The 21619-nt window shown below is 32.8% G+C and overlaps 3 protein-coding genes across 10 annotated transcripts; 2 read left to right on the top strand and 1 right to left on the bottom strand.

The window, feature by feature from the left end:
• Positions 1-1949: 1949 nt before the first annotated feature.
• On the bottom strand, positions 1950-5720 carry LOC146955371 (uncharacterized). 2 transcript variants are annotated; one of them, XM_085721320.1, is made up of 3 exons: positions 5291-5720; positions 2249-3031; positions 1950-2141 (listed from the first exon to the last, which is right to left on the bottom strand). In XM_085721320.1, the coding sequence occupies exons 1-3, from the start codon at positions 5298-5300 to the stop codon at positions 2113-2115; spliced, it is 822 nt and encodes a 273-aa protein (XP_085577446.1). In that variant the 5' UTR covers positions 5301-5720; the 3' UTR covers positions 1950-2112. The 2 variants fall into 2 exon arrangements, with proteins under 2 accessions (XP_085577446.1, XP_085577442.1); XM_085721316.1 differs by lacking the exon at positions 5291-5720 and having other exon boundaries at positions 2249-3224.
• Positions 5721-7175: 1455 nt separating this feature from the next.
• LOC146955370 (uncharacterized) lies at positions 7176-9589 on the top strand. 7 transcript variants are annotated; one of them, XM_085721295.1, is made up of 6 exons: positions 7176-7275; positions 7607-7700; positions 7813-7920; positions 8527-8824; positions 8933-8983; positions 9058-9589. In XM_085721295.1, exons 3-6 carry the CDS (start codon positions 7826-7828, stop codon positions 9274-9276), a joined length of 663 nt encoding a protein of 220 aa, XP_085577421.1. In that variant the 5' UTR covers positions 7176-7275; positions 7607-7700; positions 7813-7825; the 3' UTR covers positions 9277-9589. The 7 variants fall into 7 exon arrangements, 6 of the variants coding, with proteins under 6 accessions (XP_085577421.1, XP_085577419.1, XP_085577434.1 ...); XM_085721293.1 differs by having other exon boundaries at positions 7176-7504; XM_085721308.1 differs by having other exon boundaries at positions 7176-7504; positions 7813-7973.
• A 5390-nt stretch (positions 9590-14979) lies between these two features.
• On the top strand, positions 14980-20838 carry LOC146955369 (homogentisate prenyltransferase). The gene is made up of 10 exons (XM_085721284.1): positions 14980-15228; positions 16726-16850; positions 16947-17093; positions 17592-17817; positions 17932-18005; positions 18224-18316; positions 18521-18638; positions 18729-18791; positions 19109-19141; positions 20599-20838. The coding sequence occupies exons 1-10, from the start codon at positions 15004-15006 to the stop codon at positions 20671-20673; spliced, it is 1179 nt and encodes a 392-aa protein (XP_085577410.1). The 5' UTR covers positions 14980-15003; the 3' UTR covers positions 20674-20838.
• The last annotated feature ends 781 nt before the right edge of the window (positions 20839-21619 follow it).

Genomic DNA, 21619 nt, shown 5'->3' with positions numbered 1-21619 from the left:
AAGATATATTTACTCCCACTGAACTTTAGGTACAAACAATCATCAACTTGATTAGCCTCAAAACCAAACGAGGATATAACTTGATGAAACTTAAAGTACCATTGACGGGAAGCCTGTTTAAGGCCATAGATGGATTTCTTAAGTTTGCAAACCATAGATTTTGGGTCACCTGACACAAAATTTTCTGGCTGCACCATGTATATTGTTTCCTCAATGTTTCCATTTAAGAAAGCAGTCTTTACATCCATCTGATGCAGCTCTAAATCAAAATGAGCTACTAATGCCATTATGATTCTAAGAGAGTCTTTCGAAGAAACCGGAGAGAAAGTCTCTTTATAATCAATGCCTTCCTTTTGAGTATAACCTTTGGCGACAAGACGGGCTTTATATCTCTCAACATTACCCTTAGAATCCCGTTTGGTTTTAAATATCCATTTACAACCAATGGGTTTCTTTCCTTCAGGTAACTCAACGAGATCCCAAACATTGTTGTCAGCCATCGATTTTATCTCATCCTTCATGGCATCAACCCACTTAAGAGAGTTAGGACTTTGGATAGCTTGACTAAAGTTGATTGGATCTTCTGTAGTCAACCCAATGCCATCCTCATGAGTCTGAAGAAATACAACATAATCATCTGAAATTGCACTTCTCCTCTCTCTAGTGGATCTTCTTAATGGCGATTCTTGAGGTTGTTGAATTTGAACTTCAAGTGGTGCTAGAGGAAGAAACTTAGCGTTGTCTTGTTCTTCAGGTATGTTATGAATAACATCATTGTTTGTTTCTGAATCTGTTTCTGGAACAAAAGCAGGCACAATAACTTGCTCATTTTCAGTAACAGTTTCTTCATCAAAGACAACACTCCTTATGTTTCCTTCCCCCCCAAATTCTACATCCTCAAGAAACCTTGCATTTCCCGTTTCAAAAATTGTTCTACTAATGGGGTTGTAAAACTTATACCCGTAAGAGCGTTCAGCGTATCCAACAAAGTAGCAACTAACTGTCTTTGCATCCAACTTGTTTTCATGAGGCCTGTAAGGCCTTGCTTCAGCTGGACATCCCCAAACGTGCAAGTGCTTAATGCTGGGCTTTTTCCCAGTCCACAGCTCATAAGGGGTTTTAGCTACTACTTTACTAGGCACTCTATTTAGGATATAGACTGCGGCCTTTAATGCCTCTCCCCAAAGTGACTCTGGAAGAGAAGAATGACTAATCATACTTCTCACCATATCTTTAAGAGTCCTGTTTCGTCGTTCTGCAACTCCATTCATGTTGGGTTTTCCCGGCATTGTATATTGCGGAACAATTCCACATTCTTTGAGGAAAAGCGCAAAGGGTCCTGGACGTTGTTCTCCTGATCCATCATACCGACCATAGTATTCACCACCACGGTCAGACTTGACAGCTTTAACTTTCTTTCCAAGTTGAAGTTCAACTTCAGCTTTGAATGATTTGAACACATCCAGGGATTGAGATTTCTCATGAATTAAATACAGATAGCCGTACCTCGAGTAATCGTCTATGAATGTAATAAAATACCTTTGTCCATTCCAAGAACTTGATGGGAAAGGACCACATATATCAGTATGTATTAGTTCTAAGACGTCTTTAGCTCTTTCGGCGTTAAAATTCCTTTTGTTTGTTTGCTTACCCTTGATACACTGAATGCAAACTTCAAAGTCTGACATATCTAAGGGTTCAAGAATTCTTTCTGACACAAGCCTCTGAATTCTCTGTTTAGAGATATGACCTAATCGCCTGTGCCATAAAGTGGCGGAATTATGATTAATTCTACGTTTTGTACCTCGTGACTCTATTTGCAATATTTCGCTAGAGGAACGCTCAATATCAAGCATATATAGATTATCAATTAAAGACCCGTAACCAACAATATTTGAATTATTTGAGAGGCTAACTTTATTATTTCCAAATGAACAAGAAAAACCAAATTTGTCCAAAACAGAAATAGAAATTAAATTCCGTCTAATAGACGGTGCAACATAAGTCTCAAACAAATCCAAATAACAACCAGTCTTAAACAATAATCTAAAGGTTCCTATAGCCTCAACTGCAACCTTGTTGCCATCGCCCACATAGATGAATCTTTCAGCATCACTTGGTGGACGGCTCCACAGGCAACCCTGCAAGGACATACTAATGTGAGTAGTAGCACCAGAATCTACCCACCAACTGTCCATAGGTACAGAAACTAAATTAATTTCAGAACAAACAAAAGTGAGAAACTTACCCTTCTTTACTTTCCATGCGGCAAACTTGGAACAATCATTCTTCATGTGACCATATTTCTTGCAGAAGAAACATTTCACCCCAGCTGGTTGTTCCTTTGCCTTCTTATTCTGTGAAGAATTTGCAGCAGCCCTTTTCCTTTTATTCTGAGAGTTGGTGGCCAAGTGAGCACTTTCAGTCTTCTCTCTTTTCAATCTCTCCTCTTCTTGCACACAGTGAGAAATCAGCTCATTCAATGTCCATTTTTCCTTCTGAGTGTTATAACTCACTTTGAACTGACTGAAGTGTGGTGGAAGAGAAATTAAAACCAAGTGCACAATTAAATCTTCAGGAAGTTCTAACTTCAGTGCCTTGAGTTTTGATGCGAGATTAGACATTTCCAAAATGTACTCCCTTATGTTCCCTTTACCTTTGTAGCTCATTGAAACCAGTTTGGATAGGACATTACTTGTTTCAACTTTGTCATTCTTAGCAAAGAACTTCTCAACGGTTTCAAGGAACCCTTTAGCAGTCTCACTCTCAGCAATCGAGCCCCTGATCATCTCTGGTATGGATCTTTTAATGATCATAAGACACATACGGTTTGAACGGTCCCATTTTTCTATCTTAACTTCATTCGGATTCTCAGGAGTAGCAACGGGGCGATCCTCCCTCAAGGATAAATCCAAGTCCATGCATCCAAGAACAATCTCAGCAGATTCCTTCCATGACTTGAAGTTCATCCCACTCAGCATAGGGATAGTGTTAATTTGAGCAGCAAAATTGGGAGCGGTGGCAGCAGCAACTGGAAGAAGAGAACAATAAACGTACAACAACTTTAGTAGACATGTCGTAAAATAACCAAAAGACATGTACAATTTCTTTATATGCAAATTAAATAAGACTTAAACAAGATACCAAACGCATCATTAAACCACAATCTTTTGACTGCTAAGATTTAATTGCAAGCGGTACTCTCAATGCAAAGATCAAATATTGATAATAAGTCCTGTCAGACAATGGGTGCCTTTTGACATCCTCATTGTCCACATGGAGAGAAAAAAAAATGAAGAATTATCACATATTTACCCTCGCAGGTATGTAATTATTCGGCCAAACTGTGCCTTCCTTTTGGCCGACTAAACAGTTCGCATGAATAATTGCACACTACATCCTTTTGTAATTTCAATTAAATCAAATCTACGCAACAGGGGTTACTTTTGCAACTTGTTGTTTCAACCAACTCAACAAAAATTACTAGACATTTTTAGTTTAATAAACTGAATGGGAAAGTCTTAAAATTCACATGAACATTACTAACAAATGTAATGCAGATTGTATGTTTATATTTATCTTTTAATAATCTCATGATTATTAAGGGGTATCCTCGATGCGAGAAGGAAATCGCAGGTTAACTTTAAGCAAAGGACAGCGCACATATGCGCACTGTAGTTGCAGGGAGGTGAACAAAGGTAGTACATATTCTATCGAATATGCAGCAAGAATGAAAGATATATGCACGGACATAAATATATATAACACTATCTTGTTCCACCAAAATAAAAGCAAAAGATTTTAAACAATTATATGCATTGATAAAAAATGCCACTGTTACGGAAAAAAAAAAAAAAATTTGCTTCACGGAAATGAAAAAAAATATTGAAACAATCATGTGCATTAATAATGCTACTATTACGGATTGCAAATGCGATTTGTTTCAAAATAAAAAAAAATAAAATTAAACAATCCAATTAAAAAAAAATATATATATATATAAAACGGAAATTACCATACGTATATGCAAATAGACTTAAGGTTCCAAAAATATTTGCTAAATGCATGGTTTACTCCTAAAATCATGTACACTTTGAATTATTTTAAAATTAAATAAATAGTCAAAGTTCTGATTTATAATTCAATAAATAAATAATTGAATAAAGTTTATATATTTATCCTAAATTCAATAAAACGGTTTCTGCAAAAAACAGCGTAAAGGTCCCAAACAATAGGGAATTTGTTTTACGATTGAGAGAGGAAAAATTTGACAAATTCAGGTGTGTCAAAATATAATGGCAGCATTGATAGGAAGCGTAAAACAAAATTCATCAAAAATATAAGCACAAAGATGAATTTTCATGTACAGATATAGTCAATTAAAATAAACCAAAAACAAGGTATTGCATACAAAAGACCATTGTTTGACAAAGACTAGATGCACCGATCTGGATGTGCCAAATTGAAAAGAAAAAAAAATAAAATAAACATACACAGTTTGTTTCAAAATTAAAGAAACAAGTCCAACTTAATTTATCATTTAAACAAAAATTGACAATCACGTATCACCAATCCAATCAATTTTTGAAAATAAAATATAATATTTCCAAACAAATATTAGCCAGTATTGAAAAACAAAGTTTATGGATCATGATAGGCCAAAGAAATTGATTACACCGTTTTACCAAAATTGGTTTAAACAAAAAATTATTGACTTGTTTTGAAACCAATGAAGAAAAAACCAAATTAGCATTGATAAAAAATAAATAGAGGTACTGGATGATAACAGAAGCATCACCGATTCGATTAAAAGAAAAAATGAATCGCAACAAACAAAAGTGTTTCATCAAGATTCATCCATGAATAAATTAAGCCAATGATGACAAAGTGTTGAAATTAGCATCGATGAATAACCAAAACAAAAACAAACATCATCGATGGTTAACACACAAGCATACAAAATTATATATATAAATATAACAGCCATCACAATTAATACAACTATCAATCGATGAACAGTCAGGCCATATAAAAGTGATCGATTGAAAATAAAACATTAATCATCAATCGATGATATATACATATCAACCGAAACACATAATTTGCATAAACGATCCAATAAACCAAACATGAAGTGGCTCTGATACCACTTGTTAGCAAATTTCATAAACAGTTCAATATACATAAATTTAATTTATCAATCAACAGCGGAAGCAGTTATTGAACAAGTTTATGATCAGATACAACATGTTTGATTTACTGAGATTAAAGTTCAAGGTCATAGGAATACCTGGATCCATGACAAAAGAGTTTTCCCGGCAGCAGTGATCTGAAACAAAAACAGAGTCAGCGGCGGCTGGTTTGGTTCTTCCTCAACCTGTACCTTGATGCCCTAATGCGCTTCAGATGGGGAGAAGAGCGGTTTTGCTGTGTACGGTATATTGGGGACCATAGCCTCTTTATATAGGATGGCCATTAGGGTTTCCCATTATTCCGTTAATGGACCATCCAGACATCCACCCGATCCAAGCCCATATCACTTAAATAATTGATTATTATTTTAATAGAAACCTAATAAGCCTTTTTCCATTATATGATCACTAATCAATTAAGGCCCTTAAAGATAAATAGCTAATATAATTAAATTAGATATATATGCCCACACAATAATCATTGGAATATTATAATTAAATAAATTATAACTAAATATTCCAACAGTTACCTCTTATTTTTTTGTACGATTAATACTCTTTCTTTTTGTTATTTTATTTAAATGTTTTTAAATTTTACTTACTATTATTTTTTTAAATATATATATATATATATATATATATATATATATATATATATATTAAAAAGTATCGTACTTTTTCCCGGTTGAATATTGTTACCTCTTTTTTTTTTGTACGATTAATACTCTTTCTTTTTGTTATTTTATTTAAATGTTTTTAAATTTTACTTACTATTATTTTTTTAAATATATATATATATATATATATATATATATATATATATTAAAAAGTATCGTACTTTTTCCCTAAAATACAGATATTTAGATTTTAATTCTTTGCAAATTATGGTTCTAATTTTGCGCAGTAAAAAATGGTGTTGATTTTGTAAATTTTGAAAGTTGGGTAGGAATTAAAGGTTCGTCTTGTCTCCTTAATTCTCGTGAGACAGAGGTTCTGATCATTTGAAATTATGCCGGTAGGTAAGAAAAAACTATCTAGTATTGTTTAAATTAGAGACTGAACTTGGATATTATTAGTCAATAATTTGATTTTTTTGCTTAATCTTAAATCAAAAATGTTACTTTTAATTTAGAAATTAAAGTCTTATGAGTTTTAATTAAAGAGAATATAAAAAACACAATTTTGAATATTAGATAGATCATATATAAAAGATTATCCTTCATTTTCACGTATTAAATATGATTTTTTGATTCATGCATGTCAATGAACAAGAACACCATTAACTACATGCATGACACCCCCTAAATGTCTTTAAAAAAAATACACTATCTATTTTTCTTCATTCATTAAATATGAAATTGAAATCATACATGTCATGTGAGAATGAACATTATTACATAGATTATAAATACGAATTGATTGTAAACTCAACTTCAATTGCATTTATGTCTTATTTTTCTATTATTTATGAAATAAATGTTTTTTTTAAGAGTAAGTTGCACTCTATTGGCTTGTGAAAACTTAAATTACACTACAATATTCTCCCCATATGTTAAAATATATACTCTCCTTCACTCTAATGCAAAATATATTACAGAAAATTATGTTTTTCCTTCTTTAAAAGATGAATGAATTAATGTTTTTCGCTCTTATCATGTCAAAAATTACACTCATCTTTCTTTATAAATATATTAGTTCATTTTAATATAGTCAAACTTATAACGCATATTTTTTTCTCTATTTTATTATTCACGATGTTATTAACATATAGTTTTAATTTTATATTTTACAATAACTTTTAAATATTTTTATAAACTATGAAGAAATGCAATTTAAAAAATAGAAAATGACTAAAATGGGTAAACAAAAGGCTATTTAAAATTAAATTTCATATACTACAATTATAAAATTAATAATAAATTGTTCAAAGTTGATCATCGTTCACATTGAAAGTTATTTTTTAAATTAAACATTGAAAGATAATCAATAACTCTTACAAGAGAGAATAGTCTCTCTCTTTACTGTTGAATTCCATTTTTGGTGATAGCGTCTTCCTTCCAATTTTTTGGTCTGTTGTTGTCAGGTTTGTCTCATTCTTTTTACTTAAAGGGTTCTTCTAATTTGTCTTTTTCCCTTTTCTTGAATTGTAGAAGATGTATTTAGTTCAGCGTTCCAAAATCCTTTAAGGCTATTGGTTGATGGCCGACAGGAATTTCAAATTTTTTGTTTGTATGTGGTATTGTCGGTGATTAACAGCAAGTTTGTTTCAAACTTTTAAAGATTTGGTGGATTCATCGCAGAAATTGTCTAGGGTAGGGTGTAATTTTACTTAATATTTCTATTTTACCCCTCTGTTTTGAGGACTATATAAGGATGTGTTTGGCTGACATTGTTCCTGGTCGTGAGAATTGGAGGATCAAGGTGCGTGTTCTTAGGATGTGGGAAGTTCTTGCATTTCTCAAGCCTGATGAAACTAACTCGCTGGAGATGGTCTTGATTGATCACAAGGTATTTTATGAAATTACTTTGTTGATAATTTAACTGTTTAATCTCAGGTTGCTTCTTTTTTTTCTTCTTCTTCTTCTTCCTAATGGGATTTGATTTGTGGTTTTTATGTTAGGGTACCAAGCTTCATGCTACTGTTAGAAAACAGCTGTTACAAGTCTTCCAGAAGAAGATGTTGGAAGGGGAGGTTTACAAGATGTAATAGAATTAGAATTTGGACATGGCTTGGTGATTGTTTTCGTGGTTTGTGTTCTATTCGGACTATATTCAAAGATGGTTAGTTTTCTGATTTTAATTGCTCATGTTTATTTAGTTGATGAATTGTTATGTGTGTTGATATGAAATTGGAGATATGCACATCGCCTAAGATTCAATCTGGAACAATTTCTTAACTAAGAAAACTTCATATCTACTATGTGGTTTAATCATGTTTAAAATTCTATACTATTAATTGTTAGTGATTTGTAAATTAGTAAATTCCTAATCCTTGCTTGTGTTTGTCCCCTTGCTGAATAGGGAAATCTTTTGATACATTTGTATGTTCCCAGTTTATGTTATAGGCCAGAAATTGTTTGTCTGCACCTATTTGGTTGTCAGAGTTGCTTCTGATGTTGTCTGGTTTGTTTTTACTGAAAAATTTATGTCTTTTTAATGACTTTAATTATTATATTCATTGTTTGAATGGTGTTTTCCCTCCCCACCGAGTTATGACTTTTATATATATCACACAATGCTCATCTCATAGCTATTAGGTGCAGAACACGTTGCTATTTTGATCGGTATCTTGCTTTGATTGTGTTTCTTTGGTTCCATGATTTGAGAATGATAGGCTTGCTGATTTTGTTGAAGACCAGACAGTAACAAAATTTAATGATTTATGTTCTTCAAATGAGGAAGGAGTTTTCGTTGTTATTGCTTGCTACTTTGGAGATGAAGAGGGAGTTAATATGTGGCTTCCTGAGAATGCTACTCACTTTGATCCCCGGTTTAGACTAAAGATACGGGTTGGTAACAATGAGAAGGAAACTATTTTCCTTCTTAGTGATTGTGTATCAATGATGGTTGCACAGAATACTTGTGATGTGTTGATGGTTGCACATGATACTTGTGATGTGTTGATGTCCTTGGTAGGTTTTATGCAATGCACAATGCATGGTGTTTGTTTTATTCAAGTGTTTTTTTGTGTTTTAATGTTTTGATTATTTTGGTTATGTTATGATTTTGTTTTTTACTAGGATGGGGGATCTTCTTTGTATCCTAATGAGATGGAAGACTTATTTGGTGAGGTATTTTGTGTGCTTGGTAATTAGCTTTATCTAAAGATTGTTGGTTGACTTAAGCAGTTGTGTTTTCATTTCAGGAACATCCTCAACATGTTGAGGTTGCTCAGGTTGTTGAATCTCCTCATGATACACTTGATTGCTCTATCTCCACTGGTACAGAAGTCAAGAAGGGGGGAGACTCCAGTGTTGTTGGAGGAGTTGTTGGTGGGGATGTAAAACAAAGCCGTAAGAGGAGATATAAGGAAGCATTTGTAGTGGATGATGGCATGGAGTCACTTATTCAATTGATATATTGAAGGGTTGTTGAACATGAATGACTTTTGTTCGTGGATGTCGTTTGTGTTATTGTACCTTGGATTAATCCCACGTGCTTGCTGCTAATTTCCTATTTGTGTCTCTGTTTATGTTGTTGTACTTTTCTTGGTGAAAGAAGTCGTGTGGCTCTTTTCAGTGTTCCTTGGAGCATGCCTCATTGCGTTGTTGTTGTTAAGATGTACCATTATACTTATAATTCTGTGGTGGCAAGTTTGTTATTAATTACAATCACCTAAGATGCTAAAAAGGATAATATGATTTTTATAAATGATGAGATTATGCTTTTCTTATGAAGCGATATTTCTTTTTTGGTTATGGTGGTATTTTCTAAGGGTGCTCTCATGTAGTGTGTATATATTATCATTCTATAGGTAAAGCCATCTATTTTTTCGTCTCATTAGTGAAATTCCGCCTTCAAATAATCGTTCTCCCTCAGTCCCCTACCATGAATCACATAACACATAGTAAAAGATTAAATATAAATTTCATAAGAAATTACTGAATTGATGCAAGAATGTTTACAAGAAATTGATCCCAAAAGAATTGGTGCAAGAATATATCCAAGAAATTTATAACTGCCATGGTTTTAGTTTTTGTTCGTGTGTCGTGGTGACCTTGAGTAGTTTGTGACCAACGGTCGTGGTGACCTTGAGTAGTCTGTGACCGACGGTAACGGCTTTGTACGCCGTATATATATATATATATATATATATATATATATATATATATATATATATATATATATATATATATATATATATATATATATATATATATATATGTTTTGGATTTCATTTTCGAAATCGAAGATGAACATGATTTGTTTGTATTTTTTTTTCATCGCGTTGAGTTTGTCAGCTTTGTATCGAGTGTCGCTTATGCCCGTGCAACGCGCGGGCAGCACACTAGTACTTGAGACAAAGTATATAATATAATTAATGGTCAGCTTAAACTAATTTAATTGTTGAACCCTAAACAAAAAACCAACTGAACTCAAATTGTCCTACTCTCAGAGATGCATGAAATTGATGAGAGATGAAAAATGAATATGAACATCATCGAATCTCCAACGATTTAAGAGTTTATCTTTAAAATTGATTATTGTTCTTATTATTAGCACATATTGTGTTTTGATTATTAAATTTTATTTTGGCCAATACTTACATACAATACTCAAGATATTGTTCAAGCGGTTCATAACATAACTTTTTAAAAACGGTGTCTTATGATACACGCATAGATAATATGTTTTTAAAATTTTCTTATACTTTGTTAAGAATCGAATAAACAGTTCCTAAGGAATTGTAGGTAAGTATTTTTTCTTATATATGATATGAAACTTTATAACAATTATTTATTTATATGATTTTATCCCTGACAATTTTTTTCACACTTCAATCAATTCTCATCGAAAAGTAATACCTAATTTTATTTATTAGTCACCTTATTACAACAGACATACCAATTTGTCTCCAATTTAAAATGTCAAAGGCTAACTTGGTATTATTTTTCATCGGAAATAAATTGGACTACAAAAAATTGTTGAGGCCAAATTGGATGTTAACTATTAGTTTTAGTTTATTTTTTATAAAATTTTCTTAAGTTTTCATGTTTTATTCTTTTATTTTATTGTCTATTTTCAACTGAAAAACGTTAAATTGTGTATTTTGAATAATAAATCCTAAAAATTACGGGTGATTGACAAAGTGATAACCAAGTTATGGAGTGGTGTTATAACCATGGACAAAAGGCAGCGATGTTTTCTTTATCTATTGAAGGGAAGAATTTGTAATCAAGTGACCTATAAGGTTAATTGTTATTTGATAAAGACACGAGACATTATTATATTAGATATTTGAATAAAAATAAGGTACACCGTAAAAACAATTTTACCACCTTACACAAATATTGTTTTTCAGCCTTAATATCCAAAAAATACACTCTTTCAACAATTCTTGGTGGTACCCATATTCAAAGCATCTAAATCTACTCGATAACAACTGTGCAACAAAAGGTAAGTCATTTCCGGAGTCATTAACCCATGGTTTGACATGTTAGCCTTGGACGAGGAGGCTTTCAAGACCACCGATTTCTTATCTTTCTTCGTAAGATCTTCCTTACTAGAATTCAACTGTATAATCTCATGTTCATGCTCTTTTAGTACAATCTTGGTTTGAGGAGTCTTCCTAAGTTTTGTAACTTGTTGTCAATATGTGTGAACCTTATTTGCATGGAGAATATGGATTAACCATCCTCCATGTAAAAGAGCTCATATTATTGAATGATGTATTCATTTTGATTGCTTGACGTCGAGCCTTCTTTTGTTCATCGTCACTCCAACCGGTTTTTCGTTTGTCCTGTAAGACACTGTTAGCAACAACCTGCGATTGATATGAACGCTCATGCATTCTTTCCAATAGTCATAATTTTCGCTGTAAAAAATTGGTGCTCTATTATACACATATCGACCATTCCAGTGATTAACCGTTAGTGAAGAGACGTCTATCGATGCCGTTTGTTGGTCTATATGGCAAGATAGAATACACACTAGAGTGGGTGAATAGCGTTTCAAAGCTTTTATCAAGTTTTTAGCGAAAACAAGTTTGAAAACAATTTGACTAATTTGATTTGCGCTTGAAACAATAACAATGACAAAATGATTAAGACAATGTAATGCACAATAAGATTTACTATTAAATTGAAAGATTCAAATGTTAAATCTTAATACAATCCATGATTAATAATTCTCACACAAATATACAAAACATGACAATTCTCAAACCAAACTTAAGAGCAATTAAATCAACTATACTAATGAACACAAGGTATATGTGTTTGATAAATTGACACTAGATTGAATATAAATGTGATCAATGTGAATTAAGTGAAAACCTAATTCAATGAATTAAGTAGGTTTAACAAAATGAAACAAGATCACATTCAAATCAATTCTAACAATTATCAAACAAACATATACTCAAATTAAACCAAGTTAAAGAGGAAAGGGAAGAGAAACGACACCGAGATTTAAAGTAGTTCCTCCTTTCGTTCTTGCTTCGGGGTACGTCTACTCTTCTCGGTGGAAAACACCTTCACAAAAGACTTCCACTAAAATTGAATGTTTGATCACAATGTTGTGATTACAAGAATTCATTCAATTACCCTAATTTTCAATTTATATGCAATCACACCCAAATCTTCAAATACCCTTTGGAATTGGTGTTTCTTCAAGTCTTTGAATCCTCAATCACCCGTGCAATCCTTGAAGCTCTTCACTCGAACTCTTCTTTGATCCATCTGGTTGGATCCTCTTCAACTCAAAAAGGTTAGAAAGAACCACAATACCCTTTATTCCCAATCAATATCCTTGAAAGCAATCAACTTACAATCCCTATAACACTAGCAATCTATGACTCAAAGACCACAATAATTATTATAAAAAGTGTTTAATCTGAAGAACAAATGGAGAATGAGGTTTGGAGACTATAGAGAGAATAGATGCAAATGATTCAGTAGTTTGGGTGTTATGAGGATATGAGTTTATATGGGGAAGAGTGGGAAGTGCAAAAATTTGGCCAAAAACAAAATAATGAATCGATTCACTCAATGTGTGATTCGATTCTGACATCAAAAGACAAGCAAATTAAGCTATGAAGATTTATACAAAACAAGCTAAATTTGAATCGATTCATATGCCCCATATGAAGGTTGATACGATTCAAATAAGTGTGATTCTATTCAACAAGGCAAAAAACAGGACCGGAAGAAAATAGTGACATGAATCAACCAAGACTGATCGATTCATGATGATACAATTCATCAATTCATGAATCGATTCAAAATGCACAAGCACACATGGAAAATGGCAGAAACATTTCATGATATGATTCAGAATATCGTGAATCAAATCAATTGGCTGGAAAATCACTTAGACTGTGAAAAATGAATTTTTCTACAAACAAACGACACACAAGACACCAAGGGACCATATGACATAAAGAGGCAAGAATTTCTAGGTGCTTTGAGTGAGTCTAGGCTTATACCAACAATAAAACATAATCAAATAAAACTATCCAATGAACATCATCAAAACAAGAGCCTATATCTACACACAACTTCATCCTAATTGGTCGAAGTGCGTCCATGAAATTCATTCGTAAAATGGATTGCGTTAAAACCATAGCGATTGATAAGGAGATTTCTAAAATCCCTAGATGATAACACATGACCTACAACATGTTTGGTATACTGATTGTATCCGTACTCGTACTCCAAACCTACACTATAACACCATTTGGTCATTTGGATTTAGGGGTTTAAGGTGAGTTGAGAGTGAGGATTGAAAGAATGTGCATAAGGATTTGGTGACTCTCATGGGCGAATATAATCGAATTGTGAGATCAAACATATTTATCGAGAAGTCAATCATTATGCTTAATGTCTTTTTACTCTTGGTCATAATGACAAACTTGATTCGGTAGAGTTCTCATATCCAACCTTCTTTATTTTTATTGCTTTGTGATGATTGTAGAATGGTTTCGATATGTCATCTAGTTTCTTAGATTTTCTCGTTAATATCTTTCTTTATAAAAAAAATGAGACAATATTAGCCATATTTTAATAATATTTTTTTAGGGGTTTTAATAATTTTATTATTCTTTTTTTAAATAAATATTAGGGTTAAATATGTTTTCGGTCCCTATATATATACAAACTTTTCATATTATTTCCTCTAAAATTTTCTATCGACTTTTAGTCCCTATGCAATTTTCAATCATCACTTTTGGCCTCTACTTTTAAAACAAAGCATGTGTAGCTTTTGCATTTTTCAATTAAATTATGCATAAAAGACTCCCCAAACAAAAATTAGAATTTTTTAATAAAACATGATTTAAATATAAATTTTTAACCGCAAAAAATATAAATATTCTATTTTTTTTTAACAAAAGAGGATAGTGTAGCAGAGAACTACACTACCTCAAATATATATACAAAGAAAAGGAAAGCAAACAAAGAAAAAAAGTAGGGGACTAGACCAATACCTCCCCAAGAGTTAACAAACCTATAACAAGACAACCATATCAAGTTATGCATATAATGACTTCTAATACAACTAGATATGTCATACCAAATAGCTAAAAACTCAAGAGTTAACCCTGGCAAGAACATCTGCACAATGATTTCATTCTCTAAGCATATGAGTTGCAAAGAAATTCATACCTCTAGTTTTTAATATATTTAAATCATGTTTTATTAATTTTTTTTTTTGAAGAGACTCTTATAATATTATAAACTTTTTTGTAAAATTTTATTCAAAAATATGCATTCTACATATAAGTGTACCTAAATGGAGAGATCAAAAGTAAAGATGGAAATTTTGGGGGACTAAAAGTCGAAATTTTTGCTTAGAGATTAAAATGAAATTTTGTATATTTATAGAGACAAAAAACTATTTAACCTTAGAGAAATACTTATATAGACACAATACTAAATCAAAATCATTTAGTCCAATATTATTAATTATTATTATTTAAAAATACCCAAATATTTATAAAAATAATAACTATTGAATTCTATCAATAAAAAAAAAAAAAAAAAAACATGATTTGAAGAAGTGGTTGAATGATTTTGAACCCACATCAGCAAGAACACCTTCATCAAACGTTTGTGTGTCTGAGATTGCCAGTTGAGTGTTGCTTCAGCTCCTTATGGAGCTCTCTACTTCTTCATCATCTTCTCTTCATTCACATTCCATAATTCCCACATGGAATTCCAAAAACTACTACTCTTTCAAACCACCCACTTCAGCTAAGTCCACAACTCCAAAATCTTCCAAACGGTTTGGTTCAATTGGGCTGTACCATTATCATCACACAAGTTTCTCAGCTCATGTTTCAAAACTGAAGAGACAGTGTAAACCCATTTCCATCAGGGTATGTTGTTTTTGTATTTTCTTCATTAAAGTTTCAATTTTTATTTGTTAGCTTGTGATTTTATTTGGAAAAATTTGGTGGGTTTTGATAAGTAGTTCATGGAAAATTCAGAAAGGTTGAGAAGGAATAATGGGGTGTGTGAATACATACATATTGATATAAGCATACATTTATATATGATTGAGTTTAATTTTTTAAGTGTAAACCGTTTTTGACTGTCAACTAATCACAACCAATCATACGTGAAGTAGTTATGATTAAATTCAGAGTCTGTGTATGAATCAAATTCTTGTTTTATTCATAAAATATGTAACTGCAATCTAGAATTTTTTTTTTTTTTTTTTTTTTTTTATATGTTGTGTTAGCAATGTATTTTAACTACTTTGATCTTTCAGGCAAATTTGGCATCTTATGTAATGTAAAATTACAATTTCTTACCTGTATATATTAATCTTTTATATTTTATATTAATTTACCAGTACATTAGTTGTTTTTAAATTACTGTATCTCGTACCCGTATTTATATCGGGTATCAGTACCGGACCGTGTGCATGCAACATAGACATATTTTAGGCTTTTCTGATTTTTATCATAATTGACAGCATATAAGTTTAGAATTGAAGCTTGAACTCTGGCTTCGTATAGCATTTGAGTTATTATAGTAAATCGTAATAAATCTAATTTGTGATGTTTTAATTATGTATTGATTAAAATTAAAACCTACTGTCCCGTAAGTGTAGCTCAGTTGGTAGCTACCAGGGACAATGTTTGCAGGGGCCGGGGTTCGAACCCCGGATTCCCCACTTCTCCACACTTTAAAAGTGTGTGATCTAGCCACTAGGCTATTGAACCAAAAAAAAAAAAAAAAAAATTAAAACCTACTTATATAACGGAAGCAAAACGAAATGATGGCGTCGTCAATTGAAATGTAATGGTAATGGTTTCAAATGGCGATCTGCAATAGCAGTTGCAGCCGCAATGTCAAAATTTTTGGGGACTTTGCAACTGCAATTGTGGCCGTATCAGCTGCATTTCTCTGTAATTCTTCACAATTTCAAAGATCACAATGTATTGCGACCATTAGCAAGGAAAATTGAGATGCAACGAAATTTTTTATCGAAGTGGTCCACTCGGTACTAATAGCAATCGTTAGCAAGGAAAATTGAGATGCAACGAAAAATACCTAAAAAGACAAATAGACAAATGTTTTATCGACAGTAAAAACGTCGCTGGATTGTGATTGTCACAATGTTGAGTAGAGATTAATCACTAAATATTTTCTGTGGTTCTTCTGTGCTAATTTTATAGTAACCCGCGTGATACCCATAAAAAATCTGAGCATTGAAAATTTCAGATTCAGCTGCAATTGCATCCACTGATTATTCCGTTGGTTACTTCAATTTTTTTATCGTCGAATTTATTGATGCTAGGAAACACTTTTTACCCTACTTTTGGTTTTGATTCAATAGTTGACAGTTTAAATTGAAATGCTTGCAGGCCTGCAGTGAAGTTGGAGCTGCTGGATCTGATCGTCCATTTGCTGACAAAGTTTTAGATTTTAAAGATGCATTCTGGAGATTTTTAAGGCCACATACTATCCGTGGTACAACATTAGGTTCTTTGTGAGTAGCTCTTCAGCTTCCATCAATGTGTTGCTTGCAGCTTCATGATAGTTCTTACACTTGAACTGAGTTTCATTTTAACCCTATCGTTTACAGTGCTTTGGTGTCAAGAGCTTTGATCGAGAACTCAAATCTGATAAAGTGGTCACTTGTCTTGAAAGCACTCTCTGGTCTTTTTGCTCTGATTTGTGGGAATGGTTATATAGTTGGCATCAATCAAATATATGACATTGGCATTGACAAGTATGATGCAGACAGACATATAGATAATTGTCTTGTTACTTACTGTCTTCTTCTCGTTCATTCCTTTCTCTTTCTTTCGTCCCCTCTTGCACATTTCTTGCTAATTTTCAATATTTTTCTTCTGAATCATGTTTAACTGTACAATTTTTCATTTTAGGATTCTTTTTCTCTGTATTTGAAATTATTCCTCATTTTAGTTCAATTTTTCACCCAAATACATTATGATAGCACTATTATTCTATGAATCTGTTTGGATGAAAAAATAAATTAAGTGCTTATGTATTAGCTATCTCTATATCAAAAGATAAAATAAAGTCAGTCTGTTTTCATAAGCTATCCTGAAGAGCTTACTGAAATAAGCTGAAAACAGTTGATGGACATGTCATAAGTTGTTTCTATAAGCTCTCCCAAACAATCTCACAAGTGCTTATATCAGTAGACAAGTTCAAATAAGTCAATTCAAACAGGCCCTAAGTTATTCTTATATTTCATTTTCAGGGTAAACAAACCTTATTTACCTATAGCCGCAGGAGATCTTTCTGTCCAATCTGCATGGTTCTTGGTTATATTCTTTGCAGCAGCTGGCCTCTTGACTGTAGGATTGAACTTTGGACCTTTTATTTTTTCGCTTTACTCCTTCGGCCTTTTTCTTGGTACTATCTATTCCGTTCCTCCGCTTAGGATGAAACGCTTTCCTGTTGCAGCATTTCTTATTATTGCTACGGTATGACATAACCTCCTTTTTTTCCCAATCTTTGCACTGCTAACTGTAATTGACAAATTACAGTTAGTAAAGTACCATTTGGATGAACAAGATTGACAGAAGAGATTTATGCAGGTACGAGGTTTTCTACTTAACTTTGGTGTGTACTACGCCACTAGAGCTGCTCTTGGACTTGCTTTTGAGTGGAGGTGAGTTAGAGCTTATCGTTGTTGTTTCATATTTTGCAATTGGTAAAGTTTTGAACAACTGAGATCGCGAGTGTCTATTGTTTGATTAGAGGCTCAGTAATGCTTATACTGACTATGAATTATGTTGCTGCTATTATAATGAATAAAACTTGTGATGATGTGAGATTTTCATCCATTGTCTCCAACTTATGCGTTTGATCTTGTATATCTGCCTGCAGCTCTCCTGTGGTTTTTATCACAACTTTCGTAACATTTTTCGCATTGGTAATTGCTATAACAAAAGATCTTCCAGATGTTGAAGGAGATCGTAGGTACGTTTTAGAATCATGTTGCGTTAAGGGTTGCAAGTTCATTGGTTCTATTTATCTGCGATGATGATACATCATTTGACTTGTATTTCATTATATACATGTGCGCGCGCATGCTTGCATCTTACATAATCTGCTACTGCTACCACTCTTTATTTGTTGATGATCATGCATGTAATATGGATTGCATGTAATAATTAACTACAGGTATCAGATATCGACCTTTGCTACAAAATTAGGAGTTCGGAACATTTCTTTCCTTGGTTCTGGAATTTTGCTGATGAACTATGTTGTTACCATATTGGCAGCAATTTATATGCCACAGGTGAATGTTAACTAGTCTCATGTTCGAATCTCTTATCATTTGTCCTTCATTTCAAAATAAACCTTATGTAAGTTGTGGTGTTGTTGACAGGCTTTCAGGAGATGGTTACTGATACCAGCTCATGCAATATTTGCTTCAAGCTTGATTTACCAGGTTCGATGAGCGGATTAATTCTAATATTTGAGAGTTCCATATTGAATGTGATATGATGAGAATGAAATGCACCATCTTAATCATTTTCTGTTATAAAATATTTGTTCGGAGAATGGTGCAGCTACTGAGTTGTGTGTTGTCTGGAACTTCTTAGTATAATTAGGATACTCGTGTTCTTTGAGAATATTAAACGTAGCATCATATATGTTCTTCATTAGCAAGCAATTTCTCATCTTTCCCCGTCTGTATTTTTCCAAAATGCACATTAATAAGTTGTGAGATTGTAAAATGACATGATTTATTTTCTTATATTTCAGGTGCAGATATTAGAAAAAGCAAATTATACAAAGGTAAATATGTTATCATCTTTTGTTTGGAATTAATTGTAGCAACTTATTTAATGTTTTCAAAACTCAAAAGTTGGACCTTGATTTTCGATTCTTGTAAGTTGTAACATCCCGACTACATATGATATAGATCAGTTAGCAAAGAAGTACCTCTGCTTGTTCTGGTAGTTACATCTTTTAGGGGTTGAAGGAGGATCTGTATAGAGAGAAAATTTAGTCAGAAGGAGGATCCTTGCTTGATTACTTTAAGTGGCCATTTTTCTTCCGTTTGTTTTAGATTCTGGTGAATGCACTTTTTACTAAAGGAAGTTGTACTTAATTCTATTGGTATCTAGTTGAGATCTCTCATAAACTAAAACAAATAGGAAATTGCCCACATCATTGATATAATCAATAAGGGAGCAGCCTGGTGCACTACAGCTCCGTCATACACAGCGTCTGGGATGGTGTCCCACCATTTGGTGTATTGTACGCAACCTTACCCTGTTTTTTTTTACACAAGAGGCTGTTTCCAGGACTTGAACCCGTAACCTTTCGGTCACGTAACAACAACTTTAATGTTGCGCCGTGGCCCCCCCTTCAATGATATAATAAAAAATATAAAGCTCAAATTCAAACAGAGCAACCTGCGTCTATAAAGCTCCTGTCATGGAAGGTCTAGGGACATGAACTCGTAATTCTTAGTCACACAAAACAGTGTTGTTAAATGGCGGCTATGGCAGATTTTTTTACAACCGCCACTGGCAATTTGTGAAGGGATGGCTGCTACGGAAGTGCCATAGGCCGCAATGGCGTATTTACATAACAGATGCAGATCTTTGGCCTTCATATTCTGCCTTCCGCTATCTACAACACTTACATAGAACCAACTCCAACTGTTACGTTGAGGCTCCCCTTCTCTTCCAGTAAAATAGAGGCATTGAAAAATAACATTAAATATCGACTAGTTCAAGTCGAGGTGGGTGGACCAACCTGAAGGGGAAAACTCATCCAATGATTATTTTTATCACTCACAAAATTCATACTTCTTCCAGCCTTGATCAAAAGCCAAAAGTACTTTACGAAGCCCAAGTTTTACTTCTAATTAATTTTTGTGTAAAGCTTTCAAGACACCGTCTTTGCTGGGTTTTTGTGGGTCAAGGCATCTTTGCCGGTCCCCTGTTTCTGCTTGGATAAACAGCTTCATTATGCGTTTCTAGCATAAACTTTTATCATGTAAGCACTCACGTATAAGCTATTTCTATTACAAAAGATAAAACAGAGTGAAGCTGGGTTTCATATAAGCAGTTTAGACTGTTATAAGCTGTTTTCATAAGCTCTCTTTTAAATAGTCTCACAAGTGCTTATGCTTGTACAAAAACTCAATAAGTCAAACTTAAAGTGTTGAACTTTGCATCTACATATATTTTTTTTCTTCCCAATATTGCTTGATTAAGTGTCTGAACTACTATATGTTGCAGGAAGCAATATCAGGATTCTATCGATTCATATGGAATCTGTTCTATGCTGAGTATGCATTATTTCCTTTCATCTAGCAAACTGTGCTACATTTTTACTAGGAAAAATTGCACACCTGCATCCAGAAATGCAGCAGTTGCTCGACCAAAGCAGCCGATCAATAAGACAAATCCGGATCCTAGTGCTTTAAAGCCGGTCAATAAATATTAATATTTTTTTAATGACTTGAGTAAATTTTTGTATATAGTATAGTGCTTCTTTTTAATTAGATGCATTGCCATGAGAATTGTATACAACGGCCACATGAAGGTCCATTGAAATCTCCATCATCCATTAGAAAGGAGAGAGAGAGAGAGAGAATTTTAACCAAAATGAGTTTAAATGGTGGAGATCATGAAATATGAGGAAACATGAGAAATATCTTGAGAATCTATTTACCTTGCTAGCATACAGTTTAGACCGCAAGTTAAGGGCCGTTTGGATTACCTTATTTTTGAGTTTATGAAAAATAGCTTATGCAATAAATAAGTTTTTATTTTAATTCATAAGTTTCCATTAACGAAAGTTGTATCTTCATAAGTTGTTTTTTCATGAACTACCTTGACAAGCTTATCAATAAGAGTAATGACATTTATATAACCATTTTGACAATTTTTGGGACAACTTCCCTTTTCTCCCTTATTGATCAAAACAATAGAGAAAGAAAAGGGAGAGGAAAAACACTGCAAGAGTAAAAACAATGCGAGAGAGTAGTTCAAAAGTCGTCTAAAATGGTTGTGCAAATATCATTTTTTTTTATAAATAATGAAAGTTTTTTTTTTTTTTTTGTTATGACCACGAAAACTTTTTATTTGCATAAACTTAAAAATAACTCAATCCAAACAGACCAAGTACATTGTTAATAAACTGAAGATTAGCGATTATATGCTGTGAATAGAAATGATAGTTTATGTCGAATTATTAACCTTGTGTTATCATTCATTGCTAGCATATCAGCCTTGCAAATTATTATATATTTTTTTT

The sequence above is a fragment of the Medicago sativa genome, chromosome 1 (assembly GCF_051527215.1).
Source record: "Medicago sativa cultivar Bolivia chromosome 1, Bolivia_mono, whole genome shotgun sequence".
In the NCBI taxonomy this organism is placed as follows: domain Eukaryota; kingdom Viridiplantae; phylum Streptophyta; class Magnoliopsida; order Fabales; family Fabaceae; genus Medicago; species Medicago sativa.
This window is presented reverse-complemented; position numbering and strand designations above follow the sequence as displayed.

Excerpts from the sequence above, each read along its gene's own strand:
- LOC146955371 (XM_085721316.1), bottom strand. The coding sequence starts at position 3,098 with ATGTCTTTTGGTTATTTTACGACATGTCTACTAAAGTTGTTGTACGTT. Across the intron at positions 2,142-2,248 it reads CGCATGGAAAGTAAAGAAGG|GGTTGCCTGTGGAGCCGTCC; the intron begins GTAAGTTTCTCA and ends ATGTCCTTGCAG.
- LOC146955370 (XM_085721295.1), top strand. The coding sequence starts at position 7,826 with ATGCTACTGTTAGAAAACAGCTGTTACAAGTCTTCCAGAAGAAGATGT. Across the intron at positions 7,921-8,526 it reads AGAATTAGAATTTGGACATG|GCTTGCTGATTTTGTTGAAG; the intron begins GCTTGGTGATTG and ends TGAGAATGATAG. Across the intron at positions 8,984-9,057 it reads TGGAAGACTTATTTGGTGAG|GAACATCCTCAACATGTTGA; the intron begins GTATTTTGTGTG and ends TTTTCATTTCAG.
- LOC146955369 (XM_085721284.1), top strand. The coding sequence starts at position 15,004 with ATGGAGCTCTCTACTTCTTCATCATCTTCTCTTCATTCACATTCCATA. Across the intron at positions 17,818-17,931 it reads CATTTCTTATTATTGCTACG|GTACGAGGTTTTCTACTTAA; the intron begins GTATGACATAAC and ends AGATTTATGCAG. Across the intron at positions 18,317-18,520 it reads GATGTTGAAGGAGATCGTAG|GTATCAGATATCGACCTTTG; the intron begins GTACGTTTTAGA and ends AATTAACTACAG.